Raw genomic sequence first — 15,001 nt, 5'->3', positions numbered from 1 at the left:
CTTCAGTTGAGTCCTAATACCTGTTCTGGTATGCCACATGGGTCAAACACCATGTTTTCACTTAACAACAGGTTGTCTAAGTGTATAAACAAGTTAATAAGGAAAAGTCATACTCCAAACACATTTTGGCAACATTTCAGTTGGATTCCTTGGGACTGGCATAATCACACCAATTATAATGAATGTCCACTCTGCACAAATGCCTACAAGTGTTTGATTGCCACAAAAACTGATTAAATAAATCCTGTGCAAGTGGATTAAAGAGGTACTGGATTGCTCCTCATCAGCCCATGCTGTGCCCTCTTTAATATCATGCCAGATGATCAAAAGTGGAAAGCCAAAAATCGGGAGGGACAGCAAAGTTGACACTGTTTTTCTTTTGTCACATTCCTCACTCATGAGGACAGATTCCTGTGGAGCCATTCCAGTTTCACAACAAAGACTTTTCCATCTAGCAAAAGTAAAACGATTTAAACACCTCATTTTCTGTGACATAAACAGAGGCAACACTGAACAGCAAGCGTCAAGTTAAGTTACCTTAAGGGCTGGCAGACCAACGACTTCCACACAAACAAGAGTAAAGTGTGAAAAGAAAAAAGAGAGTAAAAGAAAGTAGTTAAATCTTGCCCTTTTGAGCAGTGAATTTGGTCCACCTGCCCATATTCAAAAGTTAGACAGGTACCCTATGCTAACATCCCCAAGCTTCCTTTATGTCTGGGATAAAAACCAGGAACCACCAGGGGGCTGATCATCTGAATTCCTAGGTACCCACTTGAGGAAGAGATAAATTATCAGTTGAAAAGAATATATTTCTCTCCATTGACTGTAAAGGGAGACCAGGATGATTAACTCAAATTAAGAGATCAAATGATATTCTTCAAAGATTTTAAGTTCAGTCTTGATTTAATAGCTATATGGACACAGAAGCTTGATGTAAGCTAAGCAGAGAAAATCTGGTCCTTCCATTTAGTATTTGAACCTTGTAATCGGTGATATATGGACAGCAGCCTCATGACTGCTTATAAAATACTTAGACATCAATCCCAACAACAAACAAAATATCTGCAATTGGCATTAGGCACTTATAATTCCCACTGTTTCATAGCTCTTCTTTCATCAGTGTATTTTTCAACATCATGTGTTCTTTATTATTATAATTATTATACATACACAACCTACCTAACAAAAATAAGATGAAGCTCTTTAAGCATTAATGTTTGCAAATATTTCTCATGTTGCATTACTTATTTACATGAGGCTGAATAGCAGTACTGTACATGAAAAGCTATCATGGATGCAGATGTGTTGAGTTAAAAAATGCACTTGGAAAATTGGACCATTAATGAAAATACATTCCAGACTTTTCCCTGAGAGATGTCTACAGCTGCAAACTGACATAGAAATAAAAAAATTAAGTCAGAGAGATTAAGAAATGTAGTGGTAGTTGTCAACAGAGGTCCATTTCAGCTCCTCAGCTCACAAAGTAGTCAGAGTGTTGTTACCATTACAAATCCCATCTTGCAAGAAAGGAAACTCCATCAGCTATTCTGACACATAGCTGGGATAGCTGAGGAGTCCACAGAGGGTGCTCAGCACCTCACAAGTAAAATCTCATGACCAGAAGTAGAAGATATTACAGCTGACAAGTGGCCAGCATGAGATTCCTGCAAAGCTCTTAGCTGTGCTTATTTTGCATGTATCAGAGTACACAGAGAGGAGACCAGTTGGTAACAACTTCAAGTCTAACTCAATTTATATTGATTTTAATTAGAATTTCTAATTCTTTGGTAGAAAAACTATGGACAAAAACTTAACTTTTCACTTTTTAATGATGGAGTGACTAATCCTGAAATAATTGCAAGCATTGAAATAATTTTCCATATTTGCAATCCTTCTACAAGGACAAACTCAGTTTTGCAATCCTGACTTGCATGCAATAGCACGTAGTACTCCAGTGCACAGATATCTTGTTACCTGCACTGTGAGGGCTGCAGATTGGACCTAGGCTTTAAAAGAAAATTGTTTTCATTATTCAGGTACCTCTAACCTCACAAATTCTTGTTAAGGAACTGCTTACTTTAAAAAATATATTCTAGGTGATACATTAATTTAGATGATAAATGTATTGTTTATCAAGAATAAACTATTGCAAATGGTATGGCCTAATAAAGAAAAACAGCTCCTCTTTATTTTATCTCAAAAAACAGGACTCTAAACCTCACATGGACACTAAAATACTCAATCTAGAACTCCTCCTTACTGATCACATTGATCCTTGTCTTATTCTTGTGCTGATCTGATTTTTCACAGAATGCAACTCTACCAGAACTGAACTGGGATCACTGTTTTTCCTCTTTGTTTATTACACTCACCTAATAGTTTTTGAGAGGAAGAATACTCCTGCAGTCAGCTCTGACTTTGGGGTAGTGGCCCAGACTTTATAATCTCAGTTAAATCCTTCCAGTTGTCCTTCCCCTCAGGAAGGGGGGCTCAGGCAGACATGGTGGAGCGAACCCGGTACAACAGTCCCACAGAACAGGAACACAGACTGGAAGGGGAGGCACACACTGGGGGTGGGGGGAACACCACACCCCACAGGGACCCTCAGGGTGACTTCCCCAACAGCTAAAGTGCACCAGAGCTTCTTCTGAATACCTTATGCACCTATTCAAGCTATGAAAACAGTCACCAAATTTCTGAAAACCTGCTGATACTACAGTGCTGAAAGAAATTTAAATTTACCCCTGGAATGTTGAAGACTCATTGGAACAACAAAGAATTTAAACAGAAGTTGAAATATCAACTTTGGCTGTTGAAAAAGGTATCTGATCTGGGGAAAAATTGCTTACAGAGGCAAGCAAAGAGGAAATGAGATATCAAAAAAAGGACATGGAATACTAAGGAACCTTGAGACAAAAAATAACTTTGCTCATGTTGTGGTATATCTAAATGACTCTTCAAGAGAAAAATTTACTGTTGTAAAATTTGAGTCTGAGTACAAAAAGGCTGCTATGTGCCCTAAGCTACCAGAGGAAGTGAACTGAAGCAGGAAGAAAAAGCAGGAGAGTCTAGAGAGATGCTTCAGAGAAAGAAAACCTTACAGAAACAGGGAAGCAGAAGCTCTGCAGAAACTCTTTCACTTCCAGTTCAGCAATATTTCTGAACAGACAAGATCCCAGACCTCTAAAAGGATAAAGCAATAGATAAGAGACAGATATTCCCTTCAAAAGCTTTTCTCTTCCATGTTTCCTGCCTGCTACACATGAGAAGGTAAATAGGCAGCATGTTTGTTTTCAGACTAAACAGCCATTAGTCATAATTCCCAAAAATAAGTTTGTTTGTAAGTGCCAAGCACAGCTGGGACTGAATTAACACAGTTGGACAACAAGGGAAACTGTACTCCAGAGACATCAAGGGCTAAGAAAGACTCGTGAGTTTCTATCCTTCTGAGAAATGAAGGAAACCGAGAAATCCCCTAACAGCAAACTTATAATATCTTTGATGCAGCTTCCACTCTGGCTATGACACTGTTCATGCTCACTGATATGTCAGAAGACGATGCTTTATTATTTCTATAAAACCATCACAGATCTTCATTTTACATCAGCATTACTATTAGACGACCTGCTACTCTCAACCATATTCTGGACATTCATTTTCTCTCTTTCACAGGCACCAAACCTATCCCATCTTCACAAACAGGTATTCACATTCATTACCTGGTTTTATTGATAGCTCTTTTCTCATTTCCCTACTACATTCACCCTCTGTTCCCCACATAGATGTATATTCTGCTGGTCCTGTTCATTCCACACTACTCAAACATTAAAATCCTTCTCATTTCTGGAAAACAGAATCTTATCTCCCAATTAACAAATCCAGACAAAACCAAGGCACATCCTCCTTGCTCCACACCCTCAACATACATAAGACCCAGTGCTACCACCAGGCATGAAACAGATGCCAAACAAGGAAAAAAATAATTATGTTTAGGGAATCCAACTCCCTAAGCTAGGGGACAGGGACCATGAGCAGAGCATGCCCCCCACAATCCAGAAGACGGTCAGTGACCTGCTACACCACGTAGATGTGCACAAATCCATAGAGCTGGATGGGATGCACCCAAGAGTGCTGAAAGACCTGGCAGGGGTGCTCATCAAGACACTTTCTGTCATTTATCAGCAGTTCTGGCTGACTGGGGAGGTACCAGCAGATTGGAAATCAGCCCATGTAACCCCCATATATAAGACTGGGAAAAAAGGGGATGATCTGGGAAGTTACACGCCTGTTAGTCTGACTTCAGTACCAGGGAAGCTGATGGAACACATCACCCTGAGTACCATTATGCAGTGCATGCAGAACAACCAGGTGATCAGGCCCAGTCAGCATGGGTTTATGAAGGGCAGGTCCTGTTTGACTAACCTGATCTCCTTCTACAACAGGGTGACACACTTATTGGATGAGGGAAGGCACACGGATGTTGTCTACCTTGCCTTTAGCCAGGCCTTTGATAAGGTTTCCCACAGCATTCTCCTGGAGAAGCTGGCTGCTTGTGGCCTACTTTGCTGGATAAAAAACTGGTTGGGTGGCTGGGTCCAAAGAGCTGTGTTGAATGGAGTTAAATCCAGCTGGTGGCTGGTCACAAGTGGTGTTCCCCAGGGCTCAGTGCTGTGGCACCTCCAGTTCAACATCTTTATTGATGACTTGGATGAGGGGATAGAGTGCACCCTCAGTAAGTGCAGATGACACTAAGTTGGGTGGAAGTGTCCATCTGCCTGAGAGTAGGGAGGCTCTGCAGGGGGATCTAGACAGGCTTGACCAACTGCATGACTTTCAACGAGGCCAAATGCTGGGTCCTGCACTTTGGCCACAACCCGCGGCAGCTCTGCAGGCTTGGGGAGGAGTGGCTGGAGAGCTGCCCAGCAGAGGGACCTGGGGGTGCTGATTGACAGGCAGCTGAACATGAGCCAGCAGTGTGCCCAGGTGGCCAAGAAGCATCCTGGCCTGCATCAGGAATAGTGTGACCAGCAGGGCCAGGGAGGTGATCCTGCCCCTCTACTCAGCCTTGGTGAGGCTGCACCTCGAGCAGGTGCGGACCTAGGGCGGACAGTTGGACTTCATGATCTTGAAGGTCTTTTCCAACCTTGAAGATTCGATGATTCTAACATTACATAATCTGTAGGTCTTCAGTTTAGAAAGATGACTAATTAAGGAGGGGGAGATAGAATTGAGATCTACCAAACGATCCTGTAGCACTGAGTATGAAGAGAGGATCAGATGTTCACTCCCTCATCCAATACAAGTACTACAGGGCATGCCATGAAGCTGGTAGAAATCAGGTTCTAAATAGAGAAGAGGCGGCAGTTCTTGTGTAGTTCACCTGTGGAACTCATTGCCCAGGGTGTTGCAATGCCATAAGTTTATATAGTTGAGGAGGAGACAGGAGAAGTTCAAGGAAGATGGGTCAACTGAGGATTCCTAGATAGAGATGACTGTATTTGGCTCATGAAATCCCTGCATCACAAATGGCTGGGGGCTGCACTTTTGGTTGCCTTTAGATACTGCATCATGTGAACCTCTGGCCAGACTGTGCAGCTGGTTTTGATCTCACGCAATGCATAGGACCAAAGAGATGAAGCTTCTTATTAAAGTAAAAGAACATTTTTCACAGTATGACAGACTGAAAAAGTGTACTTTTAATCTGCAGGATAGTATATTCAACACATATACCAGAATTAATGCAGTAATCAAAACAAGACCTCAACTGCATTTTGTTTGGTAAGTGGGAATCTCCCTTTGACTAGAGACAACAAACACAACATGAGTAAATATTGCTGAAACATAAATCCTCATCATTTTTTTTAGAAAAAAAAAGCAAAATCAGTGAAAAAATGCTTATAAGATATGAAGACAAATGGGTAAAAACCAAGACATTTTGAAGAGCTTGTTTCTGGACTGCTTGGAAATTGCAATAAATTCTGTATTTAATAATTATTTCAGGAAACTTCCTGTTGCTTAGTTATCTCATAGCAAATAATTTTTTCCAGATGCTTTCCATGTTTCTTTATTTCTCCCACTCTCAGCTTGCTTCTTTCTCAAATTTCTTCCTCTCTTCGAGAAAACATTTGGCTCTAAAAAAAAATAAAATCAAGAAAGAACAGCCAGAAAAATCTGCTTTGTGCAGCTTGTACAGTACCTCTGCTCTCTTGCAGAAAAATAGCTTTAACTCCTGAGCCACTGACATTATTTATTTGTATTTATATGCACCAGCCACACTCCAGCTGGATTGAAGATGGGTAAAAATTGCAAGCACTCCACAAAATGAAAATGTGAGTTAAACTCCAAAGGTATATATATTTTAATGGCATAATAATGTTTATAATTTTACTACAAAAGCTCCAAGTATGATCTTATATGTAGATAATTAAAATATATATGATATCAAGCTTATTCTGGGCTTTTTTCTTTTTATAAAAATGTCAAGCATCCACTTCTTTCAGAGCAAATTTCTCATTTTTCTGACATGAGAATATACAAGTACTTCTCCTCCTTTAAATACCTGAATAGAAAAACTTGGATACACTGTGTTTCTGAAGTTAAAAATAGAATTGGGTGTATTTATGACAGTGTTTCCACAAAATCCCAGTCACCGGATCTCTGAGACACACTAATCATTTGTATGAAATGTGTTCTACATTAGAATTGTTCCTGTTAACTTTGCCTACTTAAATGTTAATCATGCAATGCAGTAAATTTTAAACAGCATTTCAAAGGGCACCACAGCATGCTCTAAAATTAAAATTATCTACAAATCTTGGACCAGGGTAATTTTATTAATCACTGAAATGTTGCTGTTAATAGGGAAATTTTCACAGAATCACAGAATATTAGGGGTTGGAAGGGACCCCCGAAGATCATCGAGTCCAACCCCCCTGCCAGAGCAGGACCAAAAAAAACTAGGGCAGATCACTCAGAAAGGTGTCCAGACAGGTCTTGAGAGTCTCCAGAGAAGGAGATTCCAGAACCTCTCTGGGGAGCCTGTTCCAGTGCTCTGTAACCCTCACAGTAAATAAGTTCTTCCTCATGTTGAGGTGGAACTTCCTGTGCTTGAGTTTGAATATATTGCCCCTTGTCCTATCACAGGGCACAAGTGAAAAGAGCTTGTCCCTGCCTTCTTGATGCCCAGCCCTCATGTATTAATTATACATTAATTAGATTCCCCGTCAGCCTTCTTTTCTCTAGACTGAAAACCCCAGGTCTCTCAGCTTTTCCTCCTAAGGCAGGTGTTCCAGTCCCTTAATCATCCTCGTAGCCCTTTGTTGGACTCTCTCAAGTGGATCCCTGTCCCTCTTGAACTGGGGAGCCCAGAACTGGACACAATACTCCAAGTGAGGTCTCACCAGGGTCATTTTGTGGCAACTTGTTTAACAACACCCATCAAGAAATGTGTCCATGTAAGATGGAGAGGAGTGTGAATCATATTCTATGATATTATTTTTCTAGATAAGCTATGGTAAAATCAGCAGCATTTGATCACTATCACCTACCATTCCATCTTGAACTGAAGTTCATGCTTTCTATCTTTAATAGCATCATATTCATTTTGGCAACTAAGAAGCTGCTGCCTTAGTTGGGAAATTTCTCTGGAGCATTCTTCGGGAAACTGTTCTGCTTTTTCCAGTTTATGTTGTTGTTGTTCCAGTTCTACACTAAGACGTTTGGCTTCCTGCAACAGCTGGGTCACAGATTCCTGTAAACTACATTAAATAGAAAAAATTAGATCTAGCCATGAGAAGCACAAGCTTTGTATTTATACTTTTTAACCTACCTATATTATTTACTATGAAGGTTTCAAGAACATAATGGGATTAAGTCCCGAGTTATCTGGTCTGACTTCCCAGTTGACCCTGCCTTGAACAGGAGGTTGGACCAGAGACCTCCTGAGGTCTGTTCAAACCTGAATTATCCTATGATGCCATGAGAGCAGGGGAATCTGATGTGAGGGGTTTTTTTCTGCACACCTAGAGTTGGAGTGGGATTCACCTCGTCTAATTTTAACCAGATCAAAGATGGTTGATTAGTCTGATGTATTTGTGTAGCACCTCCTAGGACTAGTGGAGAGACAGGGAATCCATTTTATTCTAAGAAGTGCCAAAGGTTAAATCCGAGATAATGAAATATCAGGGAAGTATTCACCAGGACAAGGCCCAGTCTGGACTAGATTACACTTTTAAGTTCTTAGTAAGCACCAGGACACCTACCCAGTGCTGAATTGTATGTTGCTATTGCTGTAGTCTCACCAGTATGTGAAGTAACTCACTGAATGACACACCAGCTGTAAATGCATTTGTGGGCTCCTGGGGAAGCTTTTTATAAGGCTTGTAGACAGGATCAGTTACCTGATCTGACTTGTAAGTTCAGCTTCACAGAAATTACAAACTGTAATATTGTTGATGTCAGGAAACTAGTGTTCACAATACACTTAGGGACCCATGTGGTGATGCCTGAATAACAGATCTTAAAGGCTGTTAGTAAAATACATTTACTGTTACGGAAAAGTCTTAAAGGAAACTACAGTGTGAAAATTCATCTACAATGCACAACATCTAAACCTATTCCTTATGCTACAGAAATCATTGTCTGTGCTGTCTCAGTATTCCCACATTCCAACTTTTGTATGAAGATATAAAGGAATTAGTCATAAATGATGTAGGAGAATAAAGAACTCTATTACTTGCTTTATATATTTGATATTTAATATTTTTTAAAACAAAGAGATGTAGAATTTTGCATAGAGAAACTCTACACAGAAATTTTATGGTATTTATGGCTTAGCAACAAAAGCAAAAATACATATTATTAAAGAATAGAGTTGAGATGGTAACTATAAAAACAGACAATATACAACTGACTATACTGTATAACCACAGCTGAAATAAAATAGCAGAAAATGTTTTGGGTTTTGTAACATTTCTACTTAAATTATCACTTCCTTTTTTTTTTTTTTTTTAATTTTTAAACCAGAAAATAGGAAGGCCAAAGAGCTGAAAAGGAAACAAGAGTGTGCCTTTATCACGAACATATAACTTCATGTCTGATATATTTACACATCCACTTTTTAAGGGAAAAATAAAATTATGTGTTCACACAAGATCCTAGACAATATTTAGATCTTCTTTCATTCCAACAGAATGGATGCTGGTTTAGGAGAAAATATAGTTGGTAACCATAAATTTTATGCAAAATTACATACAACCAGATGTTCTTCCATAAAACCCAAATTCTTATTATTGATTTTTTCAATATAATAAAAAGATAAAAATAGAAACAAGAACTGAGCATTGAATCTAGACCCGATCTTGCTAACTATAGTGGACAACAGTAGTTTTTCATGTGGAATTCTAAATTTAATGGAAGACAATGAAAGATAACTGGACATCTACACCATGTGCACATCTAGAATCACATGAGTGCAAAAGTACCAAGTCTGATGTGTCAACTTTTGAATTTGTGAAGCGATTAATAATTTAACATAGGCTTAAGAAGATCAGATTCACAAACTGTCAGTGAACTATCATTATTACCTGACTTTCTTACAACTTGGTGTATCATCAGAACATTCACATTAGGTTCACATGATTGTGTGACCAAATGGGTTTTCAGGAGCCAAATATGAGCTCAGGTACATCAGTCTGAGGTGCAGCCTCACTGCAAAGTGCATAGGTCAGACAGCACCAGAATGGGATGACAGCCTGTTCCCAGAATTTCAGCTGTGCAGCAAACATAAATTCAAAAGCACATAAAACACTTAAGAAATTTATCAAAGATGTTATCTTCCATTTGACATCTCTCAGTTTTTCAGAATGCCAAACTGTGCAAAACTGAAACCAAGAAATAAAGGACTACTGACCATTTAATAAACAACCACGCTATAAACTTAAAACTCTGTACTCTAGCAACAACCTCAGAAATTATCTGCATACAGACTCCTTGTGTTTATCACATTAGACAAATTTGTCTTGGGTTGCCCAGAGAAGCCCTCTCCTTGTTCAAGGCCAGGTTGGATGGAGCTTTGGGCAACCTGATCTAGTGGGAGGTGTCCCTGCCCATGCAGGAGTGTTGGAACCAGATGATCTTTAAGGTCCCTTCCAACTCAAACCATTCTATGATTCTATGATGATATCAGGGAAATCAGTTGCAATCATTTGGCATAGGTGTCACAGGGATCTGTGCTGCTCAAGATGTGTGAGACTTTATTGAGATATTTGTGTGCCACTAAAGGAAAAAATACACACAGCTTGATGACCACAGCCAGCATAATTTGTTTCCACATGGCATTGTAACAACACTGGGATAGGTGGGGATTAATTAGGAAAGAGATTGAAATCAATCTTAATAAGTGAAAAAATAAGTTCTTGATCCACAGACCATTGCATATGTAGGGATGAAGAACTAAAGGGGCAATGGGCACAAACTGGAGCATAGGAAGTTCAAGCTAAAAGCTAAACATAAGAAAAAACTTCCTTACTGTGAGGGTGACAGAGCGCTGGAACAGGCTGCCCAGAGAGGTTGTGGAGTCTCCTTCTCTGGAGACTTTCAAAACCTGCCTGGACACGTTCCTGTGTGATCTACTGTAGATGATCCTGCTCTAGCAGGGAGTTGGACTAGATGACCTTCAGAGGTTCCTTCCAACCCCAACAGCTCGTGACTCTGTGACTCTTTATACCCAAAGTAAAAACCAAAGACCTGCAGATGTCTATGTAAGGAGGAAGTGTGTGGTCCCTGTTTCTTCCTATTGACCATTAATGACTCTAGATACTTAGTTCAGATGTGCGTGTCCACTGATGTTAACTTCTGGACAAGTAAATGCCACTTTAGATGTCTGAAAACCCCAAAGTTTTGGTAACTAATTCCTCTTACTTTCTTTTAGCAGTAAGAGAAATTTATCTGTGGGAATTAGTACTTATTCACTCGTTGGTGTTCTGCTTTGACACAAGACTATAAGCAAGGAGTGTGACTTGATTCTCTCCAATTGACTTTCTTACAGGGTCATGGCAATTTTGTATTCCTGTGAGAACCATGGAAAGAATGAGAGAAGTAATCCACCATCTAACGTTTTCATGCTCTCGGTGCATGTTGTTTATAGCAGTTTTGTGTGTGACAGAAAAGACAGCTGAGTCCTGTTTTCACTCAGGTCATGTTCCACTTTCTATACATACAAAGGAATTGTCTTTATATAAAACAATATTCTATTTAAAATAATGCTATATAAATATGTAAAATATGTAATAATAATAAATCGCATTTTTCCAGCCAAAGACTGTTTTCAAAATAACATTGGCTAAAAGTCAATGAAATTCAGCAACTACTGGATTTCTCCTTCAGCTCTGTTAACACTGATGTGGTAGAAACCATCTCAACCAACTGATCCAAATCCCACATATGCTGAGTTCTGAGCATTAGGAATATGCTTCTTGCATTTTACAGGGAGTTGAACCAACTTAGGAGTGATGGTTTTAATTTTGCTTCCTAAAAACATTTGCTATGCAGTAATCTGAATAAAGCCAGATTACTTTTTACAGAGTCAGGGCCACATTCTAACTCCTTATTTAATTAAGATGAAACAAGAAAACTCAGCTAAACTCAAGAAAAACTGTGTTTTCAGGATTTTGGAAATACCTTTTCAAATGACTTTACATTACATAGCACTTACCACTATTCAGGGTAATAAATAGAATAAATAAAATAAAATAAAATTCAGGTCAGAGTCTTTTCACATGTTTCAATTCTGGCTACATGATCTCCAAATGTATCTTTATTGTAAACTTGTATGTTATCTGTTGCAGTTTCTGTTTCCCTCCATTGCCACTGTCATGCCTCTATTAAAAAAATATTAAATGTTTTTCAAACAAGTATTTAAATATCCCAAATTACCTTGAATCTTCCTATTAAACACTATTGTTTTTTCAACCTTGTGTTCTTGCCTCCTCTTTCTGAACAATCATTGTAAGAAAGCTTTAAATGATAATTAGATCTTAACGTCTTAACTTTAAATATGTAATGCTTTGGCTACTTGAAGTCTAAAAAAGGAACATGGTACCTTATCACAGTGTTATGCAGCAGGGTGTACTTTCCCTTCAGCTCAGCTACTCTGGCGTCTGTGATTTTTCCAACAGAACATAGCTATGGAAGGGAAACAGACAGTTATGAAATCTCCTAAGCTCTAATATTTTCTTTCTGTTGCAACTTTTTTATAACTATAATTGGCAGCCTTTTAGTTTCTACAGTCTTTGGTAACATACCAACTCAAACACAGAACCAAATCAAATACACAGATGAAAAAATACTTATTTACATTATAATTCAAAACCAAAATATAAGAATATAAAGAATGTGTCTGTGACAACTACAGTGCTACCCACACTACCATTATTCTCTGATTTTCTGTATAAATTAATATTTTATTATAATTCTGTCTTGACTTTGAACTCAGGCTCTAAATTACCTGTTTTCCACATTGCTTAACTGGCTCAGTTTTGGTACATACCAGCTGGGCTGAGCAGGTGAAACTGAGGCTTTAAGTCCAGTTTGTGCTAAATTGGTGCCTCCACAGGCAACACGGTTGTAAAAATTGGAGCTGGGCTCAAGCTAGATCATCCTCAGGTTATAAACATGTTGTTTTACATACCTGTGAAGGCATTTCAGCAAAAACCACTCCATGTATTTAGTACTAAAAAACTTGTATGTGTGGGATGCAGCATATCCATCGCTGAGGTGATTCCTCAGGTGTCTTGAGGACAGTAATTTGGGCCAATGAGTCAGTCCTTCTTAATATAAATAGGACTAGGAGCCAAATTTTGCCATGGGAAAATATCACAGCAGCAACATGACGGTATCTCCTGGGATATTTCTTTAGAAAAACCTTTTCTTTCCCTCTCTTGGTTACAGGTAAGGAGAACTACGTAAGGTGGTCTGGCTCTAAGAAAGTCCATAGCTTGCCCTTTTGGGGCAACAAGTCAAACCTGCAACTTTTATGGGAACCTGCCAAGAAATGTGGTTGCGCAGATCTGAAATATGAAACAAAATTACTACAGCACCAGGAAAATCCCAGAAGTCATACTTCTACACTTATGTATGACACGGCTACCAGAGAAGGGCCTATTGATAAGCTGAGCTAAGGGCCACTTAAGAGATTCATATGTGGGCTATTCTGTACATTCTCATTTCTTGAATATCAAAGAGAAACTGTCTGGAACCAGTCAAGCAGCAGAACCCAAGTGAACATGCCAGAGGAAGTATAGATTTTGTTGATAGCTATTTGATTGATGTATTTTTTTTAAGATCCACTGCAGAATATTTCATGGTAGCAAAGACAATCTTTGCTGTCTGCAGCCCTGAGAAAAGGAAAGCATATCTGTCTTTAATTTTTATTTGGATAAGATTAAAGATAAGCAGCTCTCACATGTTTATTTTGGCATCCCTTATGATCCAAATAGACTGTTCACTGAAGTTCCCAATGTTAATCAGCTCTTCTGTGAGAAAGGAAGTATTTCCCTATCTAATCCTATTATTTATTTGCCTGTAGGTATAGCTGTCCTATCTGGGTGGCACCTCCTAATTGTTCTTTTCCACATTTATCTGTTCTGTACCTCTGAGCTTCACACTGCTTAGCTTCTCACTGCAGACTTAAGCCATGTTTGACAATGTTTCCACAGACATAAACTTGCTTGTCCTTGAGGCTATATCTTCACCTATGCATCCATAAGCCTTTTACATATTTTACACTTAATTTCTCAGTTCAGTTCAGAGCTAAGAGCTCTGTTCCAATAACTTCTGGTTCTATACAATGTGAAGACATAGCTTTGAGGACTACATATGACACAGCTTAACCACTATGTCAAAGTAGGTGAGACTTCTGTAAAAAGTATAATCACCAGATAGTTTCTATTGCCAAAACTTTATCTGGAGAGCCACCAGAGAGTCAGTGCTGGGCTACCCTGATTCCAGGATTTGTTATTAAAGCCCAGCTACTGTTTTCTCCAAGGTTATTGGGAAGGCAGAAGGGAAAGAAAGAGGCAACAGCTTGCAGGGAAGAAATAATTGTGGAAGAAAGGAGGAAAAGCATGAGTCTACTGTAGAAAAATCCTATTATTTGTCATCATAAAACCAGATGAGGAACGATGCCCCTGATATACAGATATATAATGCTTTCCAGGCTGCTTTTCCCACTGTGTGGTAGTGGGTGATGTGTAAATGAAGTGAACCTCAGAAGTGATTTTAACTGAATCAATGGATGCTCCCAGAAATCCACAGAATGCCTAGAATAGGGGTAGCAATTGTTTTTCTTACATATATCTATCTTGCTGAGGAATAGCAGATATCCAGTCTCAGAACACATTGCCCGTTGATAACAGAAATTAGGAATAGGACTACAATGACAGCAGGTTCCCCCTTGGACCTGGAACTACGGTTGTGCACAGTCAGCAAAGTTTGAGTAACAGTTTTTTCCAAAAGAAGGTGAAAATGAGCAGGGATCTATTCCCTATCCATGCAGATATGCATCTGCCTCTGATGTTCCATTCCAGATCATCTCCTCACGTATTTTTAATACATTTTTGTTTAAAGGAAAAACATCACTTAGTTTCCCTCTAGCTATCAAAATAGTATTTAGAAAACTGTAATCAAAGGGTAACAATCCAGAGCAAATCTTTACTCATAAGGATAATTTTTCACTTACATAAACTGACTTAAATAGGGATACTTGAAAGAGTGACCATTATTTCCCTAACTAATGTTTTCTGAAACATTGAGTCTTACCATACTACCTCCAAAACAAAACACACAGAAATCACTGTTTGCAGTTTTGTTTACCTCCATTTGGCTTTATAAGAAACTGTTGGAATCAGAAATTAAATCGTGTCCCTAATTTTATGTGCTGGTGCTTACAACGGATTTTGTCCTGAATAGTAGGTACTAGCTAATGGACATTCTGGGTCCATTT

At 38.9% G+C, this 15,001-nt stretch overlaps 1 protein-coding gene across 1 annotated transcript in view; it reads right to left on the bottom strand.

The window, feature by feature from the left end:
* CCDC146 (coiled-coil domain containing 146) overlaps positions 1–15,001 on the bottom strand; it is a gene marked incomplete at its 5' end in the record, with an annotated part of 79,986 nt that overhangs the window by 30,211 nt on the left and 34,774 nt on the right. Inside the window, 2 exons of the mRNA XM_051624130.1 lie at positions 7,548–7,757; positions 12,101–12,183. Coding sequence (XP_051480090.1) covers positions 7,548–7,757; positions 12,101–12,183 — 293 coding nt within the window. The remainder of the gene's footprint in view (positions 1–7,547; positions 7,758–12,100; positions 12,184–15,001) is intronic.

Source organism: Apus apus, chromosome 1 (genome assembly GCF_020740795.1).
Source record: "Apus apus isolate bApuApu2 chromosome 1, bApuApu2.pri.cur, whole genome shotgun sequence".
Lineage (NCBI taxonomy): Eukaryota > Metazoa > Chordata > Aves > Apodiformes > Apodidae > Apus > Apus apus.
Note: the sequence above shows the minus strand (reverse complement) of the source record. Positions and strands in the feature narration are given on the sequence as shown.